The sequence below is a fragment of the Microcaecilia unicolor genome, chromosome 7 (assembly GCF_901765095.1).
Source record: "Microcaecilia unicolor chromosome 7, aMicUni1.1, whole genome shotgun sequence".
NCBI lineage: Eukaryota > Metazoa > Chordata > Amphibia > Gymnophiona > Siphonopidae > Microcaecilia > Microcaecilia unicolor.
The window spans coordinates 158,933,261-158,960,289 of record NC_044037.1 but is presented as its reverse complement, the minus strand read 5'-3'; the positions used below and the strand labels follow the sequence as shown (position 1 = coordinate 158,960,289).

The window sequence follows — 27,029 nt, the reverse complement described above, 5'->3', positions numbered from 1 at the left end:
TGCTACAACATGTATTGGACTCAGAGGTTAGACTGATTTCCTGGGAGGTCTTACAGACAAATGGAATGGTAGAGCAGAGAAATATGATGGCCTATATGCAATTACGACATTGTGTCTTCATTGGATAGGAGGGCCCTAGTCCCATCCTTAGGAGAGAGGATACAGGTTTTCTTTGATAAATTTCGGGAGGGTAGCCTTTCGATCTCAGCGCTACATAAAGCATTACATCTGAAATCCCTGAATAGAGCATTTGATGATCTTATAACAAGGTGGGATCGAGACCTAGGGGGATCAGGCAGGGGTATAGAGCCACTAAAATTAATAAAGAGAATCCCTGAGATATCGGTGAATGCTGATCTGAGGGAGTGCCAATTCCACACTTTACACAGAGCATATTTTACCCAGCATCGGTTATTCAAGATAGGGGCGGTGGGAACCCCGGAGTGCCAGAAATGTAAGCAGGGGACGAACTCCGTTTTTCACTCTTTCTGGGAGTGCCAGAGTACTCAGGCTTTCTGGAAGGCAGTGTTTAACTATCTGGGGAAATTGTTAGGATGTGTAATACCGCTTTCTCCGGCAGCGGTACTGTTGGATAGCTATGAAGCATTTCATATACAGAACAAATCATATATATTGCTTCTTAGGAAGGCAGGTATACTGGGGAAGAAAAGTGATTTTGGGGGTTTGGGTAGGGGAAGATGCGCCATCTTTTTGGACATGGAGAAATCGATTACAATCACTGATGCTTTTAGAGCGACCATTCGCTAAACAAACCCCCAAGAGACTAAAATTGTTTCAAGCAATATGGGACATATATATTGAATCCCTTCTGCATAGGGCCAGGAGTCTGCTTTTAAACCCTGCTTAAGGAATGGAGAGGCAGGATCAGGACGCTCCATTGCAAACAGAGATAATATTTACATAAGAAAATGTAACTGGGGAGATGTCGGCCGTGTGGAGCCCTTTCCCCCTCCCCCTTTTTTTCTGTTCATATATGGAAGGGGGGAGGGTGAGGGGAGCATAAGAGGGTGATTAATAAAACTTTGATGACGTTTCGTATTTAGTATGCTTATAATGAGCATTATGGCTCCTAAGTGCACTGTTTGTATTGTTAAATGTGCTACATGCGACAAGATGTATTTTACATGTGTCATCAATTAAAAGTTGTTGAATCAAAAAAATAAATAAAACTAACTCATAGATTGTAGGTATTAACTTTATAGTTTCTGGTTCTGATATCCTTGGATGGTCCAGTTGAAGCAGGTTGCTGTAGGCTTTTTCTTTGTTGTCCAGGAGGAGGGTTAGATGTTAATATAGATCCAGTACCGGTCACAGGGCATGAGGAGAGTTATTTGCAATATGAAGGGAAGATAAGTTATTTTCTCCAGCCAAAATAAAAGAAAGAAGTTAAAAGTAAAATTGAGGAATGGTGCCTCAATACAGACTGCGTAGAAGTCACTAAATTTTTGGGTTGTAAATAAGCAAAAAGTGTATTATTTGCAGAGCCTCATGTGAACCCAGTCAGGCAGCTTCCGATATAATTCAGGTTCCTCTTTCCCACATGCATCACTTTGTACTTGCTCACATTAAACATTATCTGCCATTTAGATGCCCAGTCTCGTATGGTCCTCCTGTAATTTCTAACAATCCTCTTGCGATTTAACAACTTTGAATAACTTTGTCAGCAAATGTAATTACCTCACTAGTTACTCCCATCTCTAGATCATTTATAAATATATTAAAAAGTAGCGGTCCCAGCACCAGATCCCTGGGGAACCCCACTGTCTACCCTTCTCCATTGAGAGTACTAACCATTTAACCCTACTCTGTTTTCTATCTTTTTACCAGTTTTTAATCCACAATAGGACACTACCTCCTATCCCATGACTTTCCAATTTCCTCTGGAGTCTTTCATGAGGTACTTTGTCAAACGCCTTTTGAAAATCCAGGTACACAATATCGACTGGCTCACCTTTATCCACATGTTTATTCACCCCTTCAAAGAAATGTAATAGATTGGTGAGGCAAGATTTCCCTTCACTAAATCCATGTTGGCTTTGTCTCATTAATCCATGCTTTTGAATATGCTCAGTAATTTTGTTCTTTATAATAGTATCTACCATTCTGTGGGAGGGAGGCCAAGGGGAAACATATTGTGAACCTTACCACATGGGTCAGATGTTGTTGACATCTGTTCAGCTGTAAATAAGTATATCAACTTGTGTCTTGAAACTCTGTATCCAAAACTTGAAGTGAACCCATGGGAAATCTTCAATTTAAGTACAAAAGGCATAGAGAGAAGAAAATGTTAAATACTAATGGTTATTCTGAACATTGGTCAAATTTTGAGCAGTGAGCTTAAAAATTCATTTAAAGTTGTACATATTTTCAACAGTGTGATGTATGCAGAGATGAGGTCATTACTAAAGTAAAAGTACTGGCTTCAAAAGTAGTAAAGTAAAAGTAGAAAGTCTTATCGAAAAAAAAAAGTGAAAGCAGTAAAGTACAGCCTCTTAAACTACTTTTTTGATACAAAGTAAAATGTATTCCTTAGCCTTCCAGCAGATGAATCCAAGAACTGGTGGGTTGTGTCCATCTACCAGCAGGTGGAGATAGAGATTACAAAGCTGAAGGCAGTGATACCAAAGGGCCAGATCCGCCTTCACTCCAGTATATCTAATCTCCAGCAGGTGGTGGACGGCTTTTCAGCAGCTCCTGGATTTGTTTGTTGGGGCTACTCCTGGGTCCTGCAGGCCAGTTGAGTTTAGGTGTGTCTGGCTGGTGGTACCGACTTTGGGGGCATACTCGGTCTTCTGGGTCCCTGCCTCACCCTGACCCCCCTTGCCTCCTGGCCTTTAGAGCTCTAGCCTTCCTCCTCTCTGGGGAAGTGGATGGCACTGGAAACGGTGTGGCCGATCTCCCACCTGGGCCTGCCTTGTGTGCTGTTCGTCTTCTAGTCTTTCAGGAAACATTGCAGGCCAGGCGGTGCTTGGGCTGTCGGAGTATATGACGGCGGTGGCTGCTTCTTCGACAAGGTGGGACACAGTCGGGTCCTGGCCACCAGACGTGTCACCCATAGAGTGAACAGAAGACCTTGTGTCTGTTTCCCCTTGGCCCACTCGTGACTTTTTCCTATGTTGCGCTCTCTTTCTCTGCCATCTTCTCCTTGTCTAGGCCGACTGGTTATTCCACACCAGTGCTTCTACAATTTGGCCTCAGGTAGAGAGCTCCAGAAGTAGATCTGTTGGCATCCCGGCTGGATGCTGAGGTGACTTCTTTCTTTTCTGGTCGAAGAGAGGGCGATTCAGCATGGCTGGTTTTTCAGCTGCTTCCTTAGCTTGAGAACATTCTGCAATAGAGTTTCCTCCGTGGCCTCTCTGCGGCAGAGTTCTTTTTAGATCACTCGCCACTGGGCTTGAGTCATTCTGGTAGCTACGGATTGGCCTTGGTGCCCTTAGTATGTGGATCTGGTGCGACTCCTAGTGGCACCTCCATTTCGGATTCCACACAAGTCCGGGCTCTTCCTTCAGGGTCCAGTACAGAGTGGAGGATCCCTCTTACCTTGGCTTACAGCCTGTTTTTGTTTTTTTTGTTTTTTTTTGAGAGGTCGACTCCAGAACAGAGTTCTTCGGACAGAATGGTTGCCGTTCCTTTGCAAGCTGGTATCCAGTCCACTTCAACCGCATATTCTCGGGTGTAGAGGATTGTTTGAGGAATGGTTGCAGCCCTTGCTTGGTCTCCATTTCGGGCGTCTGTTCCTCTGTGATTGGTTTCTTTATGCAAGACGTGTTGCAGAGGGCTTGGCCTCCTCTTCGCTTTGGATGAAGTGTAGGTACTGGTAACCTGCTTCTGGGAGAGAGTGTCGGGCTCTTCTCTGACTTTTATCACACGAAGATGGTGCATTTCTTGCAGAGTGTTTTGCTCTTTCGCTGCTGCATCCTTGTTTGCCCTGAAACCTCATTCTCCGAGCATTGCTTCGGAATCCTTTTGATCCTTTGTAGAAGGCTTCACTTAGAAGCTTACTCGTGAGCAATGTTCTTAGTTGCCAATTCTTTGGTACACAGCGGGTCTGAATTTTTAACGGTGCTGGTCCGAACTGTTTTTCTGGAATTTGCTGAGTCTGGAGTGGCCTTGCATATACTGTTCCTCCTTTTCTTACCGGCTGTGGTATGGCTTTTCTTCTTTTTCTGCCTCTCTCTCTTCCCTCCTTTCGGGAGGGTGATTTTCACGCGGCGAACACAATGCTTCGTTTTCTGGATGTTTGAAGGGTTCTCCGGCATTTGCAGATGTCACGTTTTTCAGTGTTCGGATCTTCTCTTTGTCCTTCTCCCTGGTGCTTGCCATGGGACAGCAGCCTCTGATCCAACTTTTTCTCGTTGGTTTGCAGATACTTTGTTTCCATGGATTTTTTGGTAGGTCATGTCCCGCCAGTGGTGTTGCAGGCTCGTTCCACAAGTTTGCCATCTGCCTCTTGGACGGAACAGATGTGTTTTTGCTATTCAGATACTGCCTTTGTAGTGGTGGTTCTGTCTCGGGGAGTGGCGACTTCCCACCCTAATTAGGGATTGCTTTGGTACATCCCACCACTTTCTGGAGTCATCTGCTGCATATTCTAAGGAAGGTAAAATTATGCCTTACCTGATGATGATTTTCTTTAGTAGCAGCAGATAAATCCAGGATCCTGCCCTCTGTCAGCTGCGATTGTTTTGCCTGTTCTTGTCATGATTTTTAGTTAAAAACAAAAAAAGAGAGAACGGAAACCACTGAAGAGGAGTCCATTGCTGTCGTGGTTTCTCTAAGTTGGCCTGATCAGTTTTATGTGGTATTTGGATGGTGAGGAAGGCTTCCTGGTTTCTTGTCTGATTCTGCTTGGTGATAAGACATATACTGAAGTGAAGGAGGAGCTGGCCTTCTGGTATCACTGCCTTCAGCTTTGTAATCTGTATGTCCACCTGCTGGTAGATGGACACAACTCACCAGTTCCTGTATTCATCTGCTTCTACTAAAGGAAAGAAAATTATCGGGTAAGGCATAATTTTACCTTCTTAACAAGTTGGACCACAGACAAGCATTGGGATTGTAAGATGAAAAATGCTGGATACCTTGTTTGGGAAGAGGAAGAGAGATTCCCAAGAAGGTGATCCTTGCAAATTCTTGAATCGGTGTCTATCAGCTTTAGAACTGGCACCACATCATCCGAAAAAACTAGCTTTGGGGCACTAAGAAAACATGCAAGAGAGTCCTCAAGAATGTGCAGGCCTGTAAGAAACAAGAGGAGAAGGAGCTAATAGCTAAGTAACTGCTCAGGCTAAAGAGAGAATGTGAGCAGCGCCAGAAAACAGGTAGGTAACTTTTGTAAGAGAAGGTCCACAATGAAGTTATAAGATTACATTGTCAATTTTCAGATTTACAATGGTTTTGTTTATTTTCTTTTAACAGGATGTTTGCACTTCCTGCTTTCCTTACAATTCTAACAGGTACCAGAGCATTAATTCCTAGGTATGAAATACCCCCTTCGCCACCATAACCGCAGCAGCATGTTTCCATTCCTACAGACCTCCATCCACCTTTTCCAGCCTCCCTCACATATACACCAGCCACCTGTTTTTTCCAGGCCCCTCACTCCATCTTTCCAGCCCCCTCCCTGCACATACACCCCAGCCACCCTTTTTCCAGCCCACCCCTATACCTCGTCTATCTTTTTTAAACAGCCCCCCCCCCCCCCCATATACTCCAGGACACAGGACACTCCCTGCACCCTTACCAACTTCAGAATGGCACAAGGAAGAGCAGCCCAGCAGTATGTCGGGCTGCTTCCTATTCCGCTGCAATCCCTTGCCCGACTGTTCCTTTGAGCTTCGCAAGCCAAGGCGGTAGAGGAGCAGGAAGCAGCCCAACGTGCAGCTGGGCTGCTGCTCCTATTTCCAAAATGGAAGGTGAGTTGCTGGTAAAGCTTGTCCCTCCCACCCACAACTCCCACCCCCTCGCATTTACCAATATTAGCACTACAAGAATGCCTCCTGTTGCCTCAAGCCTCTTTCTCCCGGGAGCGTTAAAAAAAAATTTGTCTTCCAATGACATTTGCAAGTGAGAGCTCCACCCCTTCCAGTTCAGGCCAAACAGAGACTAGGGTTTCCAAGTGATGTCAGATGCTGACTTGCATCTGATTGGGCCTAAACTTCGGTCCCAGCTCAGCTGTTTTGGGGACCAGAAGTTCAGGCCCAATCAAATGCAAGCCACGTCTGACATCGCTTGGAAAGCTTGTAGAGGGGGAGAAGCGGAGGTATAGAAAATACTACTTTTTTCTTTTTAACTTTCTAAAATTATACTACATTACTAAGTATGAAAGTACAGCTTACTACAAGTAAAACATATGGTCAAAAAAATGTAACTTGTTACAAGTAAAAGTAGTGCCAGTAGTACTTGAGTAATATAGCGAAGAAACTGTACTTTACTACCCATCTCTGGATGTATGTAAGTTCTATTGTTGAAAATTCACATATAACTTTAAACAGGAAATCATACCTACCATTAACTCATCACCACTTGATCATGAAAGCTATATATTCAGTGATTGAATTTTGCTGTTGCATATAAATTTTGTCTGCCCTCTTTATTCCCAAAACTTCACCCCCTTATTAAAGAGACAGCTTTGGCTATTTTGCCAGTAAAATGGTTAGTTCATTTGAAGTGGCCTGGAAATTTTTTTTTAAACACCCTATGTGGTTGGTGCTGCAAATAGCAGAAGTGCTCTTAAATACTGGCCTCTGTATCTTTTCTAAATATGTGAGCATCTACTTTACTTTACAGAAATAAACTGTATGTCCTTCAGCTTCTGTAGAGCACACTTTGGCAGGACTGAGTTAAGCATTTGCCCTACCATAGATCTAGCTCTACTATGAAAAGAACCCATGAACCTGTGTTTAATACTGAATACTAGCAACATATACATAAAGATAACCAGACACAGTATACTTTGTGGATAAAATCTGGAGTATCTCAAGGCTTGGCTCTTTCAGCTTTGCTGTTTAACTTTTATATGATTCCAATTTGCTAATTACTCTCCTGTTTAGGATTGAAATATAAAGTTGTATTCCGATTTTGCAAATTTTCTTTCCTGTTGAAACATAGTAACATAGTAGATTACGGCAGAAAAAGACCTGCACGATCCATCCAGTCTGCCCAACAAAATAAACTCATATGTGCTACTTTTTGTGTATACCTTACCTTGATTTGTACCTGTTTTTTTCAGGGCACAGACCATATAAGTCTGCCCAGCACTATCCCCTTTTTGGAAAACAATGTCTTCCCAGAACAGGTAGCATGCTGCTACTCACCTTTAAGGCCTCTTCAGGGACTTTGTGCTGAATCTGTTCCAATACATATTAGCATGTAAAAGTTGCCAAAAATTGCGTGTGCCAATAATTGGCTTTTTAAACAAGCTATTGGCACTAATTAGATTTAATTGGAACTTGCATTGGCAAATTTAGTCATGGGGGTCTGTGCCTAAATTTTACATGTGAACAGAAAAAAAGGGGCACAGAAATAGGATGATCGTGGGTGGGATAGGGCATTCCTCTACATTTACACGCGTTCTTATAGAATAATGGGGAAATGTGCCTAATGTAGAAACAACCATTGACGGTGTTAAAACACCTGACAGAAGTGGATTGATTGAGCACTTTTTACTACAAAAACAAAAGAGAACACAGATGGTGAAAGAGAAATGAAAAAGTGCAAAGGATAGGTGGCGCAAATGACGTGAAAGGGAAAAAGTAAAAAAAAAGGAAGGTGAGAGTAAAGATGTATGAAGCAGTGGCGTAAGATGAGTGCCTTCTAAAACTCTTCCCCCCACCCCCCCAACCCGTTGCCTGCACCAGTCTCATAAGCTTTCCCTCTGCCGCATCCCACCAAAGAAGAAACAGGAAATGATGTTAGTGAGGGTGGGATGCCGCAAAGGGAAGCTTGCAGGGTTGATTCAGGCAGCGGAGGTGCTTCACTGGCAAAGATGCTGAGGTGGATCAGAGAGGGAGAGGAGGGCTGCCATATTTGGGGGCAGGAGAGGAGAGCGAGGTGGCTGCCACTGATCTTTTTTGGCAGGCCAGAAAGGGTGGACCTGAGCCAAGAATGGGTGAGCTTGTGCCCACCTGTAGCTATTCCACTGGTATGAAGGTAAAGTTGGGCTTGGGGCACACAAGGAGATCTGAGGTAAAAGGGAGGTATGGGGTGCAGAAAAGTTTTCATAATAGTCATGGAACACACAAGTTCAAGAGCGTAATCCATAATCTCCATATCTCTGCTAGCATTTCGTGCAATGTAACTGGCTATCTGCTGATAAGTCAGCACATCGCTGGCTAAGTTTGACAACCAAATTAGGCTGCCAAAATAGCAGGAATATCTTTGGCCGGTTTAAACTTAACCAGCCAGTGCTGAATATTGGCTTGGCCTGTTAAATTTAAGCCAGATAAGACACCCAGATATTCAACGCCAGTCACTGGAAATGGCCCGGTATTGAATGTCTGGGCTGACTGCTGACCACGGAAGTTAGCCAGGCTCCCTCCCATGGTTTGAATATTGGGCTCTATATCTTTTTTTGTAATTATTATTTTATTTTTTATTAAAAATCAGCACAAGGTAAAAGAATAATAGCCAGTAGCAACAGAAAACATGAGTGACCTTGGGTCCACAAATTACTCATAATATTAATCTATTCTCCCCCCCCCCCCCCCCCCCCAAGCCACCACCACACGTTTTCCTCCCTCCCCATTGTATTTTCTCTTCTGATAAGTCTGCTATCTTAGGATCCACCAAGCACCATAATGCCTTGAATCATCTCTCCTCCTCTCCTAGATTCCTTCCCCCCGCCCACCCAGGGGTATCAAATTCTTTCCATAGTGCCCTTTCCACCCACTATCTCAAAATTCCAAGTTGTGTTAAGCTTCTAGCACTGTGTGAATAAGTTCGTTTAAATAGATTCTTTCCTCTTAAATTATGAGCATTATTGTAGCACACTTCTGTTTCCTCCAGACGTTTGAACGAAAGGAGATGAAGATTCTAAGGACCTGGTGGCTGGGTGTAAGAGGGAAGTTGAATTCAATTTCTCTTTCACTGTTTTAACCTCTGAAGCTTCCCGTTGATCTGGAAAAATAATAGTATTCAACTGTCTAATAAATTGCTCTAAATCAATTCTATCTTGAAGATTGTTATACCATGTAATCAGAAAAAAAAATTGCCTTAAACTGATTTGCCACTAAAACGAGGCACTCGTGTAGTTATCTGATGTATTTGTTAAAGAAAATATATGTTGCTTCTTGGGAGAATTAAGAGGAGGTTATTATGTTAATGGCATTTGTATTGATATGAACCTGGATATTACATGAAAATCATATTGATTGGAATACAGTGACAACAAAATTTGTAGTCTTGTTTGATTTTGCTAATTCTGTCCTTATGTCCTTTGAATTGGCCTTTTGGTGGTCAGTGGTATTGTATTCTGAAAGTATTTATTTGTAATTTTTATAAGAAAATAAATGATCTGTTTTAACATCAGGGCCGCCTTCTGGCATTTCTACGTTGAGAAACAAAAATAGACTTTAGTATAACAAAACAGCTAACAGTTGATGAAGCAAGTTATGGGCTACTTTTATGAAGCAGCACTACTAGTTAGCATGTGCTGAATGTGAAGAAGCCCATTCAGTTCCCATGGGCTTCACATTCAGCAAACACTAACCGGTAGCGCCGCTTTGTAAAAGGAGCCTTATACGAGTAAGGGGGAATTCTTAAGATTAATGCTGTGCAAGCTAGTTTTCTTAGAAGCCTATGATTTAGAAACTATTTGTATTTGATCACTTTTAATTACAAAATATGTAAATTAAGTACAATAAAATATCAGCATGCCACATGTCTTTTCAGTAATATTGCAGTATTAACCACCTCAGTCTATTTTTCTCTCATTTTCTTTTCTGTTTCACAGCAAGTTGCGGCGAGGAGACAAATTCACAAGTAATGAATTCCTGAGCTCACCAATTTTTAAAGAAAAAAATAAGAAAACTAGGAAAAAGACCAAATCAGAAGTCCCCTAGTTATTGTTCTTGTGCTCAATAATTATATCTACAACTCTATATAATTATCAGTATGTTCTTACTTGGCAGTAATATTCAGTGCTGTTACAGGTAAGGGCTCTAGCATAAGGCCAGAGCCAATGTTGAAATTGAACATAATTGAAGGAGTTTGGCTTAAATGTTCTGGCCTACTTTAAATTTTTTTTTTAATGTTTTAGTAATGTACTTATATGTACATTAACTTATACTGAAGATTAGAGAATGTTTTACATTTTTGCCTTTTCAGATTGCAAATGTAATCAATAAAGAAGATTTGCTTTGTCTTGCTTTTTATATGAGGTGTTTCATGTGTAACGTATTTAGGAAAATTGAGCATGTATGCAGAGCTTCATACAGTAGTTGTTTTGGGGTTGTGTTGTGGATGGAGCACTCTAAGAGGGCAAATCTATAAAGGGGAGGGGGCTAGAAAGCACCTATTGGAAGCCTGTATTGTATTGGAAAGTAGTCACATATTTTTCTTTATAGAATAGTAATAACTGGATATATAGACACACACACACACACACATATATATATATATATATATATATATATATATATATATATATATAAGTGAGGTGCAAGCACTTATGCCAGCCATAGAGCTGGTGTCAATGTTCATATATAAATGCTGGCGAGACATGTGCAGCTTACAGCATAACTTACAGAATACTGTAAGTGTAAGTTCTGTCCTGTAATATGCATGTTATGGGAGATATGTGCATATTTACAGAATAGCACATAAGTTTTAATGTTTAGGCACGTTTGAGCATACACACACAGATGTGCTTAAATGATTAGAATACTGGCATATTTGTCAGCATTAATTTTCTTTAGCAGGAGCAGATAAATCCAGAAACTAGTGAGTTGTGTCCATCTACCAGCAGGTGGAGATAGAGATCACTGACTTGATCATAATGCTAGAGGATGAGTAGCTCCCCAGAAAGTCAGTATATCTTTTTCTATAGCAAGTGGATACACGGAATTCCTCGAGCTCCTGGATTCCTCTGTGTTGGGGTGCTCCTGGTCTAGGGCTCCTAGTCAGTTGAGCATGGGGGTGTTCTGGCTATTTGGTGTAGGGTTACCATATGGCTCCAGAAAAAAAGAGGACACATTGATCCAGTCCAGGTTTTGCTCCATTGAAAGCAATGAAAGTTAAACCCAGACTGGCTCAATCTGTCCTTTTTCTGGAGCCATATAATTCGATGCCAGCTTTAACATAGTAACATAGTAGATGACGGCAGAAAAAGACCTGCACGGTCCATCCAGTCTGCCCAACAAGATAACTCATATGTGCTACTTTTTGTGTATACCCTACTTTGATTTGTACCTGTGTTCTTCAGGGCACAGACCGTATAAGTCTGCCCAGCACTATCCCCAGCCCCGCCTCCCACCACCGGCTCTGGCACAGACCGTATAAGTCTGCCCAGCACTATCCCTGCCTCCCAACCACCAGTCCCGCTTCCCACCACCGGCTCTGGCACAGACCGTATAAGTCTGCCCAGCACTATCCCCGCCTCCCAACCACCAGCCCCGCCTCCCGATCTTGACTAAGCTCCTGAGGATCCATTCCTTCTGCACATGATTCCTTTATGCTTATCCCACGCATGTTTGAATTACGTTACCTGGTCATCCCAGGTCCCACCCCAGGTGTCCCCCTACCCTTGTCCTGCTAGACAGCCTCTGCCTCAGTTACACACACAAAAAAAAAAGACATTCTGTACTGCATTGGATTTTTCTGACAAACTAGTGTGGAGGAAGAAAAAAAATAACAATTTCTGTAAAATAAATAAAAGAAAGGGTCACGTGATGTGCTAGGGAGAACAGGATGCGTGGTAAGCTCTCTCTGAGGCACCTGGGCCCTTATTTGCTTTTAAACTAAATCGGGGCAAATTTGGCTGAACTCTGCCACGGAAGTTTGTAAACTTACTATGGACAAATTCGTAGAAGCTCAACCAAAAGCGATGAGCAGCAGAGCTAGCAAGCGAGAAAAAGAAAAACCTTGTGTTGAGGAGACATCGGCGGAACAAAAATGGCTGCAGAGCAGGAGCTTACTACAGAGTAGCTGGCGCAGCTTACATCTGCAGTGGAGATGGCACGAACCCAAGCTGGAAAAGGTTTTATCTCAGCTTGCTAATTTTGAAGCGGGGCAGCTAGAGCTGACGCGAAGGGCAGGAGAGCTGGAACAGCGAGTCTCGGACCTTGAGGACCCACTGCGCCTACGCCCCAGCTGCTGACCCAACTACAATCCACCATTGAGGTGTTAACCTCAAAAATCGACGACCTGGAAAATAGGTCCAGGAGGGCCAATCTACGAGTGATCGGTGTCCCGGAATCGGTGGGGGGCCACATGCTTGCAACGGAGCTGGAAACCTGGTTTAAGAACGAGTTTGCGCTGTCCGATCACGCGGGGCCCCTGTGCTTAGAACGGGCCCACAGGCTGGGGCGCGTGCGGGAAGGCCGCCCATCACCCAGAGCTGTGATCGTGAAAATCCATAACTACCTACACAAGATAGAAATTGTGAATGGGTTTCGCTTGAAAAGAGATTCGCTAAAGTTTAAAGGAAATGCCGTCAGGATTTATCAAGATTATTCAGCTTCACTTCAGCAGAAACGGAAAACCTTCACTCCGTTGTGCAGTCGCTTACACAACAAGCAGATTCAATTCATGTTAATTTATCCAGCGACTCTCAAAATCAAGCAGAATAGAAGCTGGCAGTCGTTCACATCGAAACCAGCGGCCAGAGAATTTGTGGACGGCCTGGACTTGGATGTGCGCCCCAATAATGTTGGCTAACGTGGTGACTCAGGGCTGGTATGAGCACAGAGCGGGAGTAACAGTTGTAAGTGGTTCTGAAGGTAGAGCGGGAGTCTGTAGCTACTACGATTTAGAGTTTGCACTATTACAGGCATAGGGTCTGGGGGGCCTTAACAGGGTGACTCTAACGATGTTTGAAAAGGGGCAGTTGGGGGGAGGGGGCGGTTGTGAAGAGATGGGGTGAAGTGAGGAGGAGGGAGGGGCGGGATGTATGGGGGTGGGGGGGCTACTGATTGTGATGTGTGACAGTGGTGCTGGGGGGCTGGATGGTGACAGGTGGTTCTCTGCTCGGTATGGCTGGAGTGAATTCCCGGGGGAGGGGCTGGGCCTCCGGGGATTTGAAACTTTAATAGGTACATTGACAATTTTCAGTGACTCGGGGAATAGATGACGAGTCGATTTCTCCTAAAAATAGTATCTTGGAATGTCTCGGGTATTACGTCGCCAGTAAAGCGCTCTAAAATCTTGACACAGCTTAAGCAACAGGGGGCTGCAATTGCCTGCTTGCAGGAGACTAAATTGTCCAGTGTTGAACATGAAAAGCTTTGCAGGCAATGGGTGGGCGAGTGTCATTACTCTTCGTTGGGGAATAGGAAACGTGGGGTGGCTATTCTAATCAAGAAGGGATTACCTTGCCAATCCATGTTGATCTATAAAGATTCTGAGGGACGCATTGTGCTACTCCAGCTGAATTTTCAGGGACGGAGGTTCTACCTAGGTGCAATTTATGGTCCTAACATGTTTAGCCCCCAATTTTTTCAAACTCTGATAGCGTTGGGGTTACAATATTCAGATGCGCCATGGATTTGGGCGGGCGATTTTAACCAAGTCCTTGATCCATCTATAGACAGATTGTCCCCCAATTCCATCCCAGGGGTGGGGAGAGGCAGGGGGCTGCCACCATTATGCAAACAACTTGGCTTACTGGATCCTTGGCGGGACCCTTCATCCCTCCACTAAAGATTACACTCACCAATCCAGGGTCCACCAATCTTGGTCGAGGATAGATTACATTTTACTCTCCCAGTCGTGGTTTTTTAAAGTTAAATCAGCCACTATTGGACCAATGGCGGTCTCAGACCACACCATGATCTGGTTAGATTTGGACCTGAGGATGGGGGGGCCACCGCGAGGGGGAGGGTGGAGATTCCCTTCCTACATGTATCAGGATAACTCTCTGCAGGATCATCTACAAAAACAGTGGCAACTTTATGAAGACACTAATTTAGAATCCTGCGAATTGCCAATAATATTTTGGGAGGCCTCTAAGGCAGTCCTAAGGGACGAGGTGATTGCGTATATGTGTGCACGATCGAAGCGCCTGGTGTCTGGCCTTTTGAAATTGGAAGAAGCATATAAGCTTGTGAAACGAAAATACCTCACTAGCCCAACTACAGATAATAAAGACCAGATGACTGCGGCCCTGGTAGCTCTTAATTCCCTAATCCATGAAAAGGCCCGGCAACAGCTGATGGTCAGCCGATTAAATTTCCAGCATTTTGGGAATAAGTCGGGCAAGCTGCTCGCAAGGGTAGCCAGGGTGCACGCACCACGTCAATTTATAGCCTCGGTGATGAATCACATAGGGACCCGGGTCACACGGCTATCTGATATAGTAGACACCTTTTACACCCACTTTAGAGATATGTACTCTCCTAATAACAGGGTCCGGGCTCCCTCGATGTGGGATTATTTAGATGATGCTGGCATGCCAAAACTCACTGTTGAAGTGCAACAGGCTTTGTCAGCGCCGATTCAGGTGCAAGAGGTACAAAAAGTGCTACGGGCTATGCCGCTGGGCTCGGCGCCGGGCACTGATGGCTTTTCAAGTGAATATTATAAAATTCTGGCTCCACAAGTCTGTGGCCCCCGATCGCATATTTTGATGCCATTGTAGAAAGAGGGTTCCTTTCCCAGGGGGAGAATGAAGCGTTACTCACACTAGTTCCCAAACCCGGAAAGCCCAAAGACCAAGTGGAGTCTTACCAGCCTACATCCCTTATTAACGTTGATATAAAGATTTTGTCTCGGCTACTGGCGGATTGGTTGATGATACATATCCCCCGTTTGATAGGAGACCACCAAGTGGGGTTTGTCAAGGGGTGCCATTCTACTAAGCATGTGAGGCAAGTGCTCTCGGCGGTGGCTTATGGGCAGGCTTCGGGAGATCCAGTATTGATGGTCAGCCTGGACGCCGCCAAGACATTTGATAAAGTCAATTGGGATTACCTGTTCCAGGTTCTAGAGTACGTTGGAATTGGGGGGTGGTACCTGGAAGCAGTTAGGTCCCTTTACACTGACATGTCTGCCCGAGTATTGATCAATGGCATCCGGTCTCCGGCGTTTTGGGTGAAACGGGGAACTAGACAGGGGTGTCCGCTATCCCCTCTTTTATTTTTGCTCTATCTGGAGCCACTCCTGCGCACAATATTACTAGATCCGGATATCCGAGGGGTGGAGTTGAGGGCGGGTTCTACAAAGGTATTGGCTTTTGCAGATGATATGTTTCTTACTCTGACTAGCCCGAACACATCTGTTCCCCGTCTAATAGAAGCTATAGATGAGTTTAGTTTTTTTCTCTGGGTTGGAGTTAAACCTGCAGAAAGCAATGGCATTACCTGTTCAACAGACAATCCAGTCGGAGTGGGTGGGTGGGTCATTTCCCATTCCAATGGGCCACGGGGGTAATCCAATACCTGGGGGTCTATGTACCAGCAGATTTGAATTGCCTCCGTTTGGAGAATATTAGCCCTTTACAGCGGAAAACAAAAGAGCTTTTACAGGGATGGCAGGGGCTCCCCCTCTCGCTGTTAGGACGTATTGCACTATTCAACATGATCCTCTTCCCTAAGTGGACATATGTATTGCAGATGCTCCCCATTTTCCTGGGTGTAAGAGAAAAGCAGTGGTTACAACGATCCCTAAATTGTTTTCTATGGCAGGGCAAGAGAGCGCGCATAGGGTTAAAGAAAATTATGTGACCCCGAGACAAGGGCGGCCTGGGCTTTCTAGATTTGAAGCTTTTTTCAGTAGCGAATTGTCTTCGCCATTTATCCGACTGGTTCAGGGCAAAGGAATTTTTCTCTTTCACGAATACAGAGATTTCTTTGATGACGCCACTCAGCTTTGCCTACTGGCTCCAGGCCCCGTCGGATAAATTACCCTCCCTGGGTCCCTATAGTCATGTATTACATCCTCTGCGTAAAGCGTGGCGATGGCTCCGTAAATTGTTGGGCTGGAGCAGAGAGTTTTCCCCGTTACTTCCAATTGGGGGTAATTTGGCCTTTCCAGAGGGGGGGTCCTCCAGGTTGTTTCAAAGGTGGGCCACTCGAGGGATTTGCTCTCTGTTTCAGGTTCTAACGGAGCAGGGGGCCACAAAACCATTCCAGTCCCTCTGTGAGGAATTTGGGTTAGAACAAAGAGACTTTTACGCTTACTTGCAACTCAAGCACTATGTGCGGTCTTTGCCCTCCTGTCATCTGACCCAGGTCATATGGGACACCCTAAATGACCTCTTGGGCCTTGAAGCGCAACTCCGAATCCCGCTGAGGTACTTTCACCGTCATCTCAGAGACTCATTGACACATAATGATTATACTGTAGTGCTGACTCAATGGAACCAAGAGCTACATTGGTGTCCTGACTCGGGCCAATTTTCGGCCTGCCTCAAATCAGTATATGGCACGACCACTAATGCAGCTTGGTGGGAAATGCAATATAAGTTCTCTATGAGACTATATATATCACCACACAGAGACTATAGAGCAACTTTGCGAGAAACTGATGACTGTCCCAAGTGTGGGAGGGCGGAGGCCACTTTGGGCCACATGTTTTGGTGCTGCAGGGTGGTTTGAGTTTTCTGGATGGAGTTGGGCAGATGCATTGTTCTCATGTGGTCAGTGACGTGGACACCTGCTCCTGGACAATTGTTTGATGTATTTTACGATTCGGGGTAAAGCACCCGAGGGTCTCACAGCATTTTTGAAAAGAACTGTGCTCATAGGGAAACGAGTTATCTTGCAATTGTGACTGCAACCAGATGCACCCAGAGTTGCCCAGTGGAGAAGTGCAATGATGGAATGTTGCTCGCTGGAGAAACAGGAGGTGACAGATCTAGCCTCCGAGAAGGGAGATCGCTTTTGCAAGATATGGCTTCCCTTTTGGGATACCCTGTCATCTGTCGCACGAAGTAGAATTTTGAACTGTTAAGGGGGGGAGGGGGAAGGATTGGGGGGTTGGAGAGTTGGAGGGGGAAAGGGGGAGGGGGGATAAAAAATATTAAAAGTTGCACAGTGTTCACGTAATTTGTTCTCAAGCGCTATAGGAACCTTGTGTGGTGGAGGCTGCCTAATGTTTCCGTTGGCTAATGTGCAACTTGGTTGACCGTTCACTGTCTGCATATTCTTGATGATATTATGTTTATATACTTTGCTGAAAATGTTCTTGTATGCTTGAGTTGATGTTCATCAATAAACCTGATTAAAGAAAATAAATAAATAAAAGCAAATATCTCCATGTGGAGGGAAGAGCAACTCTGGGGCAGTAAATTGCTTGTTGTCTTTAGGGGGCCATTTCAGCTTGTTCGTTGTAGCTGCGGAGGGCAGCACTGCAGAGTGGTGTGAGTGCGTGTTATTATTTCTCTACCTTTGTGGTCCACTGTCTTTGATCTCCGAGGAGACAACTGCAGAGCCCAGCAAGCGTTCCTGCTGCAGAAAGCTGCAGGCAGCATCTAGGCTTTGTGGTGGGGGGGGATGGGAGTTGACAGTGATGGAACCCACGGTACTAACGCGCAGGATGGTGGTTTGCTGTATGCGTTCTCCCTCGCTTCAGGCTGACACGGTACCCAAAGCCATCTTGGATCCTCCTCAGCATGGACCGCTGTCATAGTAGACATCAGGGAAAATTTGTGACTCTGCCAGTCCTGGTCACTCGTCAGCTGGTAGAGGGGCAGGAAGCTCGTGGTCTCTGGGAGCAGGGGAGTCCTTTTCCCCTGACTTGATCCTGCTGCTTCATCAGGCTTACCTGATGAAGAGAGCATCAGCGCCTTGGGGCAGAGTGCCTTTGGGAGGTCTTAGCCTCTTGTTTTGATCCTCCTGAGAAACAGAGGCATCTGGGCATGGCTTCTAAGGTAGTATTGTTGGTTCTTCCGTCTCCACTATGTCAGATCAGTCCCTGCGGGGGAAGAACTTGGAGGAAGGGGAGCTGCTGACCATGGCACTGGATAACCCCATGGCCGTGCACATTTTTAGAAGGAGGAGTTGTCCTCCTTCCTTGATGCATTGTGAGCTCTAAATATTGAGATAAACGAGTCTCTGGCTCCTGCAGTGGCTAACACGAAGATGGCTAGCAATATGAGGCCTTCCCAGTCCATGAGGCAATTGAAGAACTCATCTCAGCCCAGTGGACCATTGCAGATGCAGAACTCCGGATAGCGAAAACCATGTTGCGCCTTTACCCAGTGTCATAGGCTTATGTGGACACTTTTGTGGCAGTGGTCACCATAAAGATGACCCTCCAAGTGGAGGGGATTATTGCATTGAAGTACTACAAGACATGAAGCTGGAGGCTTCTTTGAAACAGGCTTTCGAGGTCTCGGCTCTTTCCTTGCAAGGTGGTCATCTGCAGCTGCTACGCTGCAATAGCATGCCTCTTCTGGGTGCAGCAGCTAACAGACATTGTGTCAGGGAAGGAAGTCTGACCCTGGGCATATTTCTTCTTTGGAGTCTGGCCTGGCATATTTGGCGGACTCATGATTTCATGCGCTGTTCAGCTAAACAGATGGCAGTGGCTCTGTTATTGAACAGCAGACGCAGCATCTTTAACCAGGCTCCCCTTTTCAGGGTAGGCTGCTCTTTGGTGAAGATCTTGAAGTTGGTTAAAGACTTGGGGGACTCTGGGTCGGAGTCTGGCTTTGGCTTCTTCGTCTTCGGTCTTTCAGAGACCCCACTTCCAGTTGCAGTCATCCTTTCAGAATGACAAGCGAGATACGGGAACCACGGCCCAGTTGGCTCCCTCCAATTGAGATGCCCATTGATAGGATGCTGGTCCACTGCTCAACTCTGCGCATAGGGTGTTGGCTGACTAGTCTACAAGCAGTGGGCCCAGATTATGTGAGACCAGTGGGTTGTAGATATTATCAAAGAAGGGTACAAATGAGTTCTCCTCTTCCATAGGAGAATTTTTCTGGGAGTCCCCATGCAAGGCAGTGTCCAAGCACACTGTGTTTCTTGCCACCCTGAGTGCCTTACATGCTCTAGGTGCTGTGGTGCTCGTACCGGCAGCAGAGAGGGGGCTGGGTTGCTATTCAGTCTACTTTGTGGTGCCGAAGAGGGGAAGGATGTGAACCGATTTCTCAAGGAAACGCATGGAAACGTTGCGGTCGGTCCTGCACACAGCCAGGAGAGTTCTTAACCACCCTAGATCTTGAGGAGGCCTGTTTACATATTCCCATTTGGCTGCGCACCAGCACTTCCTTTGGTTTGTAGTGCTGGGCCACCACTTCCAGTTCCTGGCCCTGTCCTTCAGATTGGCCACAGCTCTGCGTACCTTTCCAAGGTCATGGTGGTGGTGGCAGCCTTCCTCCAGAAGGGAGGGGATTTGAGCTCACCCGTATCTGAATGACTGGTTGATTTGGGTGGCATCGGAACAGGAGATCCAGGAGATCACCAACAGTGGTGGCTTTTGCAGTCTCTTGGATGGGTGGTCAATTTGACAAAAACCATCTGGTGCCCTTGCAGACGCTGGAGTATGTAGGGGTCCACTTCAGTATGGTTCAGGGCAGATTCTTCTTGATGGACCAGCAAAAGGACAAGCTCCCAGGGCAGATTCGGAACCTCCTCTGGGCTCTGCCTGCACACACGGGACTGCTGCAAGTTTAGGAGTCCGTGAGTTCTGCCATGGAGGTGGTGGTACCCTTGGCAAGGGAACACGTGGCTGTTCCAACAGTTGTTCCTGAGTCGGTGGTCTTCTATGTCGCAGAATTACCACGTGGGTCTCTGATGGACCCTTTAAGCCAGACACAGTAAGCGCTGGTGGCTCCTAGATACCAGCTTGCAGGCTAGGGAGCCTTGTATTCAGTACAGTGCGCAGGGGCGCTGGTCAGAGATGAGAGGCGGAGTGGTCCGTCAGTTGTTTGGAACTCCGAGCTATAGCCAGGGCCTAGTGGAGGGCAGACCGGTCCGGGTGCTCGCCAATATGATGGCAGTAGCCTATGTCGGTCGCCTGGAGGAGCATGCACAGTGTCACGCTAGCAGTGGAGGCACACTTTCTCTGTGCATGGGCAGAGTGCCATCTGTAGCTCCTTTCCATGGCTCATAGTGTGGGCCACCTCAATGTGAGAGCTGTCTCTGACGGTGTTCAACACCATGACAGCATACTGGGGCGTGCCATCTATAGATCTGATGGCAGCACGAGCAAATGCCAAAGTGGCGCAGTTTTTCAGCAGGTATTGGGAGTCTGGGTCAGAGGGTCTGGATGCACTGCTGCAACCCTGGCCTTCAGCGGAGCTTCTTTATATCTTCTGTTGAGAATTGGGGGGTCCCGAGCCCCCCCCCAGGAAGGCTAGAGTGACCTTAATCTGACTCCATCTCTAAATTACACTAGTACTGGGGTAATCAGGGAGTTATTGCCTCTAAGGGAGAAGTTAGGTCTAAGGAAAAGATACCAGCCTTATGACAAGTTATACAATGCATTTATACTTACAGCCTTTGATCATTAAGTGAAGCCCACAAATCATCATTTGGAATGAGGAGTTTATTTGCTAAGGTATAAGTCAAATCAGTGATTGACAACAGGCATGTACAATTAATTAATTATAGGAATATAATAAGCTGCAAACAGGTGTTAATTATTTGCTAATCTTTTATAATTTCTTTTACCAATTAGAGGTTTTACAAGGGAAAGCAATTAGGTAATTTGTTAATTCTGCTGGACACATTGGTTTCCCTTGGAGAGAGAGTGCCAACCCTTGTCTCTCTAACTCAAACCAGGAACTACCCTGATTTTATAGGCGCCCTCAGGATATGGGTAATATGACAGTAGATATACCTGATTGGGTCTATGCTAATGTCATGGTTGTCACTGATTGGCTCATGCTAATGAGTAGCTTCTATCTTGCTACGCCTTTCCTTTCTCACACCAGCTGACCAGCTGACCACAATCCTGCTCACAGGAAGTCTCCCTCCTCTCTGGAACAGCTAGTTCCCTATTTTCTTTGCACCTGCTATGACTCACTTATTTCTCAACTTGTTTTTCTAACTTACATTAGAGAAAATTCCACTTTGTAACAGATACGGGCTTCCATTTTGTGTTGAAATCCTCCATTTAGTTTCCATATCTATTAACTTAACTTTTAGGCCTCAATCTGGGCTACAAACTAGGTCATACTTTTCCAGTAAGCTCCCAGTTATGTCAGCCATCAGATTTCTGACTCAGCCAAGGTCTGTAATGGCCTGAGCTCTATGACTGGGCCCTCCACCATTCCAGTGGAGGGGTCTCTGGCTGTACCATAATTATACATTCCCCACTTGTCACCCCCTCTGGGGAGGGGTGACACAAAGCTCGTCAAGCTTGTCATCATCCATTCCAGAAGGTGGCAAGCTATCAAACGAGAGGGGGAGTTTTGGTCTTACAAATTGCTAGAAGGTATGGTGCAAGACAGGAAACTTCATTCTCAGGTGATATATTACCCAACCCCTTGGGCCTTAATCCTGATGTCATCTCTCTTGAGACTTACTCAAACCTGTAGTGAGAATGGGACAAATCCATGAGTTCATCTACAAAATCACATGAAGTATAGGTATGTAGGTAATAGCAATTTCAGGTGGATCATACTAATAAACACTTTCAGGTCTTTCTATGGCTTCTATTGTATCTGTTGCATAGTGCATGGGGAGATAATCTAATGTATCTATCTCAGTGGTCTTGAGAAGGAATAGTGGTTTTGATTAAGCATTGTTATGGGCTCAACAAATATATGGTTAGTACTCTGTTTGCAGGCTGTTTTAGGTTGTAGGTATTCAGAATCCTTAAACGGGTCGGAATTCCTGGACCTTACTATTACTCATCATTAGCATCCAATCATGAGCACCAAAAAGTGGATAGCAAGTATGAGGTTGCCTCATACAGCAAAAAATGGTCAATCCTAGGAATATTTATATTAACAAAGGTCATGCATGGAGCTTGACATATGCATAATGACCTGGAAGTATGGGAAGCATTTTATATATCCGTTACCCCACTTGGAGCTTAGTCAAACCTACAGAAAGACATGCAACTTAAGTAAGCCTACACCAAAGTTAAACAATTGCATAAGTGGTTGATACTAACAGGGTTTACACCTACATTATGATATCATAGCCAGTATTAGGGTTTGATGTTACCCTTGTGTCTGAGCAATATCAACTTCAATTTAAATTACATAAACAGAAATAACGGGGAAACTCTTAGAAAAACATTTAGAACAATAAAGGAAATAATAGGAAAATAAAAATAAAACCTTTTCAATATATAGACAGGATTACTGCTAAACTAAAAATAAAACAAAATATGAGTCTATAATGTCCATAAACAGCAACTGTAAATCTCAAATGAAGTATCAGTTCTGAATTCTCTTTCATCGATCATGGTTGAGGCGGTGGAAGTGCAGAAGAATCTGGACGGAGATCTGGAAGATCTAACAGGGCTGGATTTTCACAGCAACTTGGGCAAGGAATCAGTAGAAGTGACAGTCTTAATACTAGGAATTGGGATTTGCAGAATGTATCCCCACTTCTGGCTTGCATAATATGCAAGACAGATTGGTAATTACTACGAAGAGATGATCAAATAACAATAGTTAAGTATATGGAACAAAGAAAAGGGTACCAAGAAAACAATAAAAATTAAAATTTAGAGACGATGTTGATTGTTCAAGTTATTGAGGTATGGAGGGTCAGGAATATGGTGCACAAAAATAGTCAAAAGGCACGGGCAATGCATTGAAATCTATCGCCAATAGGTATGGAATCTTCACCTGCGATGACTAACATTCACCAAGGGTTGGGCCCTCAGCTGCAGGAGGCCAGCAGGACTTACGAGTTAGATGATTCAGAAAGAAGGGTAGCGTAGGAAACAGTCATAGTCAAAGCAGAAGACTAATGTGCAGAAATTTAAAACTCATAACTAGTCCAGGTGATGGAAGTATCTTCTGGAATCATGGTCGCTGTCTGTTGTAACAGAGAGCTCATACGTAAAGTGCCATGTAGGTTCTGGAAAAGATGAGCCTGCAAAAATATTTAATACAATAGAATATTTAAGTGCATAACCAAGAAGGTCTAAATTAATGACATCATTTGGACAAAAGAAAAATCTCTTTGGAGGAGGTGGCGCTTCTGTTTCATGCCAGAGCTCAGTTGTAGCAGAAGTATCAAACTGGAATAGAGGCGGTAGATCAGGAATTGGATTAACAGTCTTCACTCACCCTACAGAACTTAATAAATAGAGCTGATATAAGAAGTAATATCAAGTGGTCAAATCTCAGCACAGGACCATCAGAAAGAAAAGATCAAAGAATGCATTGTTAGTTCCTTGGGGCACCAGTGGAGGGGTCTCTGGCTGTACCATAATTATACACTTCCCACTGTAGCCATTGATTGGGAAGGTTCGGTATCACATCCTTGTACCATCAGGGACTGATGATTCTGGTGGCTCTGGATTGGCCCAGATGACCATGGTAGCAAACCTGGTCCGCATGCTCATGAGCGAGCTGTTTCCTCTTCCACTGATTCCGGATCTCCTATGTCAGAGTCCAGTACCCATAAAGGAGCCCTTCTTTAGTCTTATGGCCTGGCTCTTGAGTGGTTAAAATTAAGGTGAAATGTTACAATTAATGTTACAGTTCTAATATGATATTTAAGAATAGGGGGAATTACTCAGAGCATGTGGTCGCAGCATGTGCTGTATTTAATATGGGAAAATTATATTTTTGATTCTACTGTTCTGTTCTCCACCAATTACCTATAAGGTAATAAGATTTGCAAGAATAAGGGGGAATTAGATATTATATTTGTTGAATTACATTAACCTGCACTGCAAGGCTTAAAAGACCATATATCTAGCTTCAAAAGGGTTTGTTTACAATACAGGTAATGTAATCATGTTAAAAGCGAGAGGTAGCTTTAGAATGTTTACAGGAGAAATTTGCGACAAGATAACAGATCTGAATCATAAGTTAACTTACAAAGTCCTTGTTTGTTGTCCAGCTGAGGGATGAGCAACATGTGGTAATAGGAGCCCAGGAATAATTACAGCAACCAGTGGTGGGAGTGGGGAAGAGCAGAGCGAAGTGTCTTTGTGTCATCCTCAACATAAGCTCCAAAATCGGTTTTCATTTTACGCCAAAGCATGGCTAAAGATTTGGTTATACTGTACATAAGTGCATAAGTATTGCCACACTGGCAAAGACCAAACATCCATCCAGCCCAGCATTCTAAATACCCTGAACCTTATTTATCAACTGGAAATTTAATTAATGAAACCCGATTACTCTTTTCTCTATAAAGCAGAAAAATACAATTTCGGTAATTTATATAACTTTTAGGAAGAACACTGTTATCTTGCGCATAATATTTCCTGCCCGCGTTTCTCCACCATACATATGTGCAGACGACGTAACGATCTACATCCCATTTAAACAAGATCTAACGGAAATTTCCAATGACATCAACCAAGTCTACATATCATGCATATATTGGGTGGATGCATTTCAGCTGAAACTCAATGCAGAAAAAACCCAATGCCTAATACTCACCTCCCAACATAACACAAACAAATTCACCACCATTAACACACCAAAACTGAATCTCCCAATCTCGGACACCCTAAATATTCTTGGAGTTACCATTGATTGACACCTAACACTTGAGAACCATGCGAAAAATACAACCAAGAAGATGTTCCACTCAATGTGGAAATTAAAAAGAGTAAGACCTTTCTTCCCAAGGACCGTCTTTCGTAACCTGGTACAATCAATGGTACTCAGTCACCTAGACTACTGCAACGCACTCTACGCTGGCTGCAAAGAGCAAATAATCAAGAAACTTCAGACAGGGCAGGAGAACACTGCAGCTAGACTCATATTCGGTAAAGCAAAATATGAAAGTGCTAAACCCTTATGAGAAAAGCTACACTGGCTCCCACTTAAAGAACGCATCACGTTCAAAATATGCTCCCTAGTGCACAAAATCATTCATGGATGCCCCAGCCTACATGTCAGACTGAAATCATCCCGCACATTCCTTAATCTTCACTTCCCCAACTGTAAAGGTCTTAAATACAAACTAACGCATGCGTCAACCTTTTCATACTTGAGCACACAGTTCTGGAACGCGCTGCCGCACAATTTAAAAACAATGTATGAACTAACTAACTTCCGCAAATTACTGAAAACCCATCTCTTTAACAAGGCATACCACAAAGACCAACAAATGTGAACTCCTCCACATATATCCAGAATTGTCTTAAATATCTGCTTGTTGTAGTACTATCATGCTTTATCTTTATAATGTTATCCAAGATCCTACTGTAATACTAAATGTCTATTTTCTTATATATTTCCACCATTCATGATGTATTGTAAGCCACATTGAGCCTGCAAATAGGTGGGAAAATGTGGGATACAAATACAATAAATAAATAAAATATTTGGAGGGAGTTATTACCACCCTTCTGTATGGCTGCAAATACTCGATTACTACAGCGTATGTCCAGGTCTGGTATACTTTCAAGTCATGGTGCTTCGGTCAGGGGGTATCTCCTCTGTTGGCCACATTATCATGGATCTTGGCATATTTACAGGGGGGGCTTCAGAAGGGTCTAGCGTTTAATTCGCTTTGGATCCAGGTTGTAGCCCTAATGTGTTTTTGAGGGTGAGTTGCAAACTCTTCTTTGATGGTTCATCCAGGTGTTGTGCGTTTTTTTGAAGGGGGTTAATCGGCTGACATGTCCTCTGTGACCTCCCTGCCTGGATTGGATCCTTAATTTGGTTTTGAGAGCCCTGCAGCGGGCTTCCTTTGTGCCCTTGTAGAAAGCATCTTTGAAAGTCGTGACGCTAAAGGCAATGTTTCTGGTGGCTATGTTTTCTGCCTATCAGGTTTGAGTTATAAGCTATATCAGGATCCATTTCTCCAGTTTTCGCAGGCTGGACTTATGATCCAGGCGGTCCCTTTCTTCTTAGTGTTGGCATTTTCACCTGAATCAACTGGTGTTCCTTCCTTCGTTTGCGGTGGAGGATTATCCGTAGGATTTTGCTGCCCGGCAGTGCTTGGATGTCCGTCGCATTCTGTTATGCTATCTGCATGTGACTGAGTTTCACCGATTAGGCCATTTGTTTGTGCTGCTGTCAGGGCCCCAGAAAGTCTTGCGGTGTCGAAAATGGCCCTAGCGCATTAGATTAAGGAGGCTGTGTCCTCACCATATATTCTGGTGGGCCGTCAAGCCCTGGAGGAACTGCAGGCACATTCTACACATGCTTTAGTGACTTCCTGGGTGGAACTAAGGGGCATTTTTTTCCCTGGAGGACATCTGTGCGGTGACCCACTTGAGCCTCGCTTCATATTTTCTTTAGGCATTATTGTTTGGATGTGGTAGCGCATCAGGGTTCACAGTTGGGTGCTGTGGTGATGTCTATAAGTCAGTGGATCCCCCTTCTATAGAGACTGCTTTGGTACTGCCCAAACTTTCTGGATTCATCTGCTGCTAAGGAAGGAAAATTTATATCTTATCTAATAATTTTCTTGCATCTCACCTTCTCTACTGTGTTGGGATTTTTGGAAGTGCCTAGTTTTTCATTGATTTGATGTTTCATTTTCTTGTTCTGCATCAGTTACAAAAAAAAAAAACAGCATGGTGGACAGCGCAAGTTGACTTGATAAGCATTGCCAGGAGGCACGTGGTATTACTGATACAGAGGGCTATCGCATGGCCAACGGAAGCTGAGCACATGCTCCCCAGTGTATTGTGTGGCAACTTGGGGCCTTTTTCGGTGCTCTGCTTTGGTAGATGACATACTGACTTGCTGGGGCGCTACCTGTCCTATATGTGCTCTGTCTCCACCTGCAAGTAGATGGGCACAA

At 44.4% G+C, this 27,029-nt stretch overlaps 1 protein-coding gene across 5 annotated transcripts in view; it reads left to right on the top strand.

The window, feature by feature from the left end:
- The window catches only part of LOC115474560 (shugoshin 2-like), a 235,697-nt gene extending 225,358 nt beyond the window's left edge, over positions 1 to 10,339 (top strand). For all 5 annotated transcript variants that reach the window (XM_030210074.1, XM_030210073.1, XM_030210075.1 and 2 more), the window contains one exon: positions 9,974 to 10,339. In XM_030210074.1, coding sequence (XP_030065934.1) covers positions 9,974 to 10,082 — 109 coding nt within the window. In that variant the 3' untranslated portion in view covers positions 10,083 to 10,339. The remainder of the gene's footprint in view (positions 1 to 9,973) is intronic.
- The last annotated feature ends 16,690 nt before the right edge of the window (positions 10,340 to 27,029 follow it).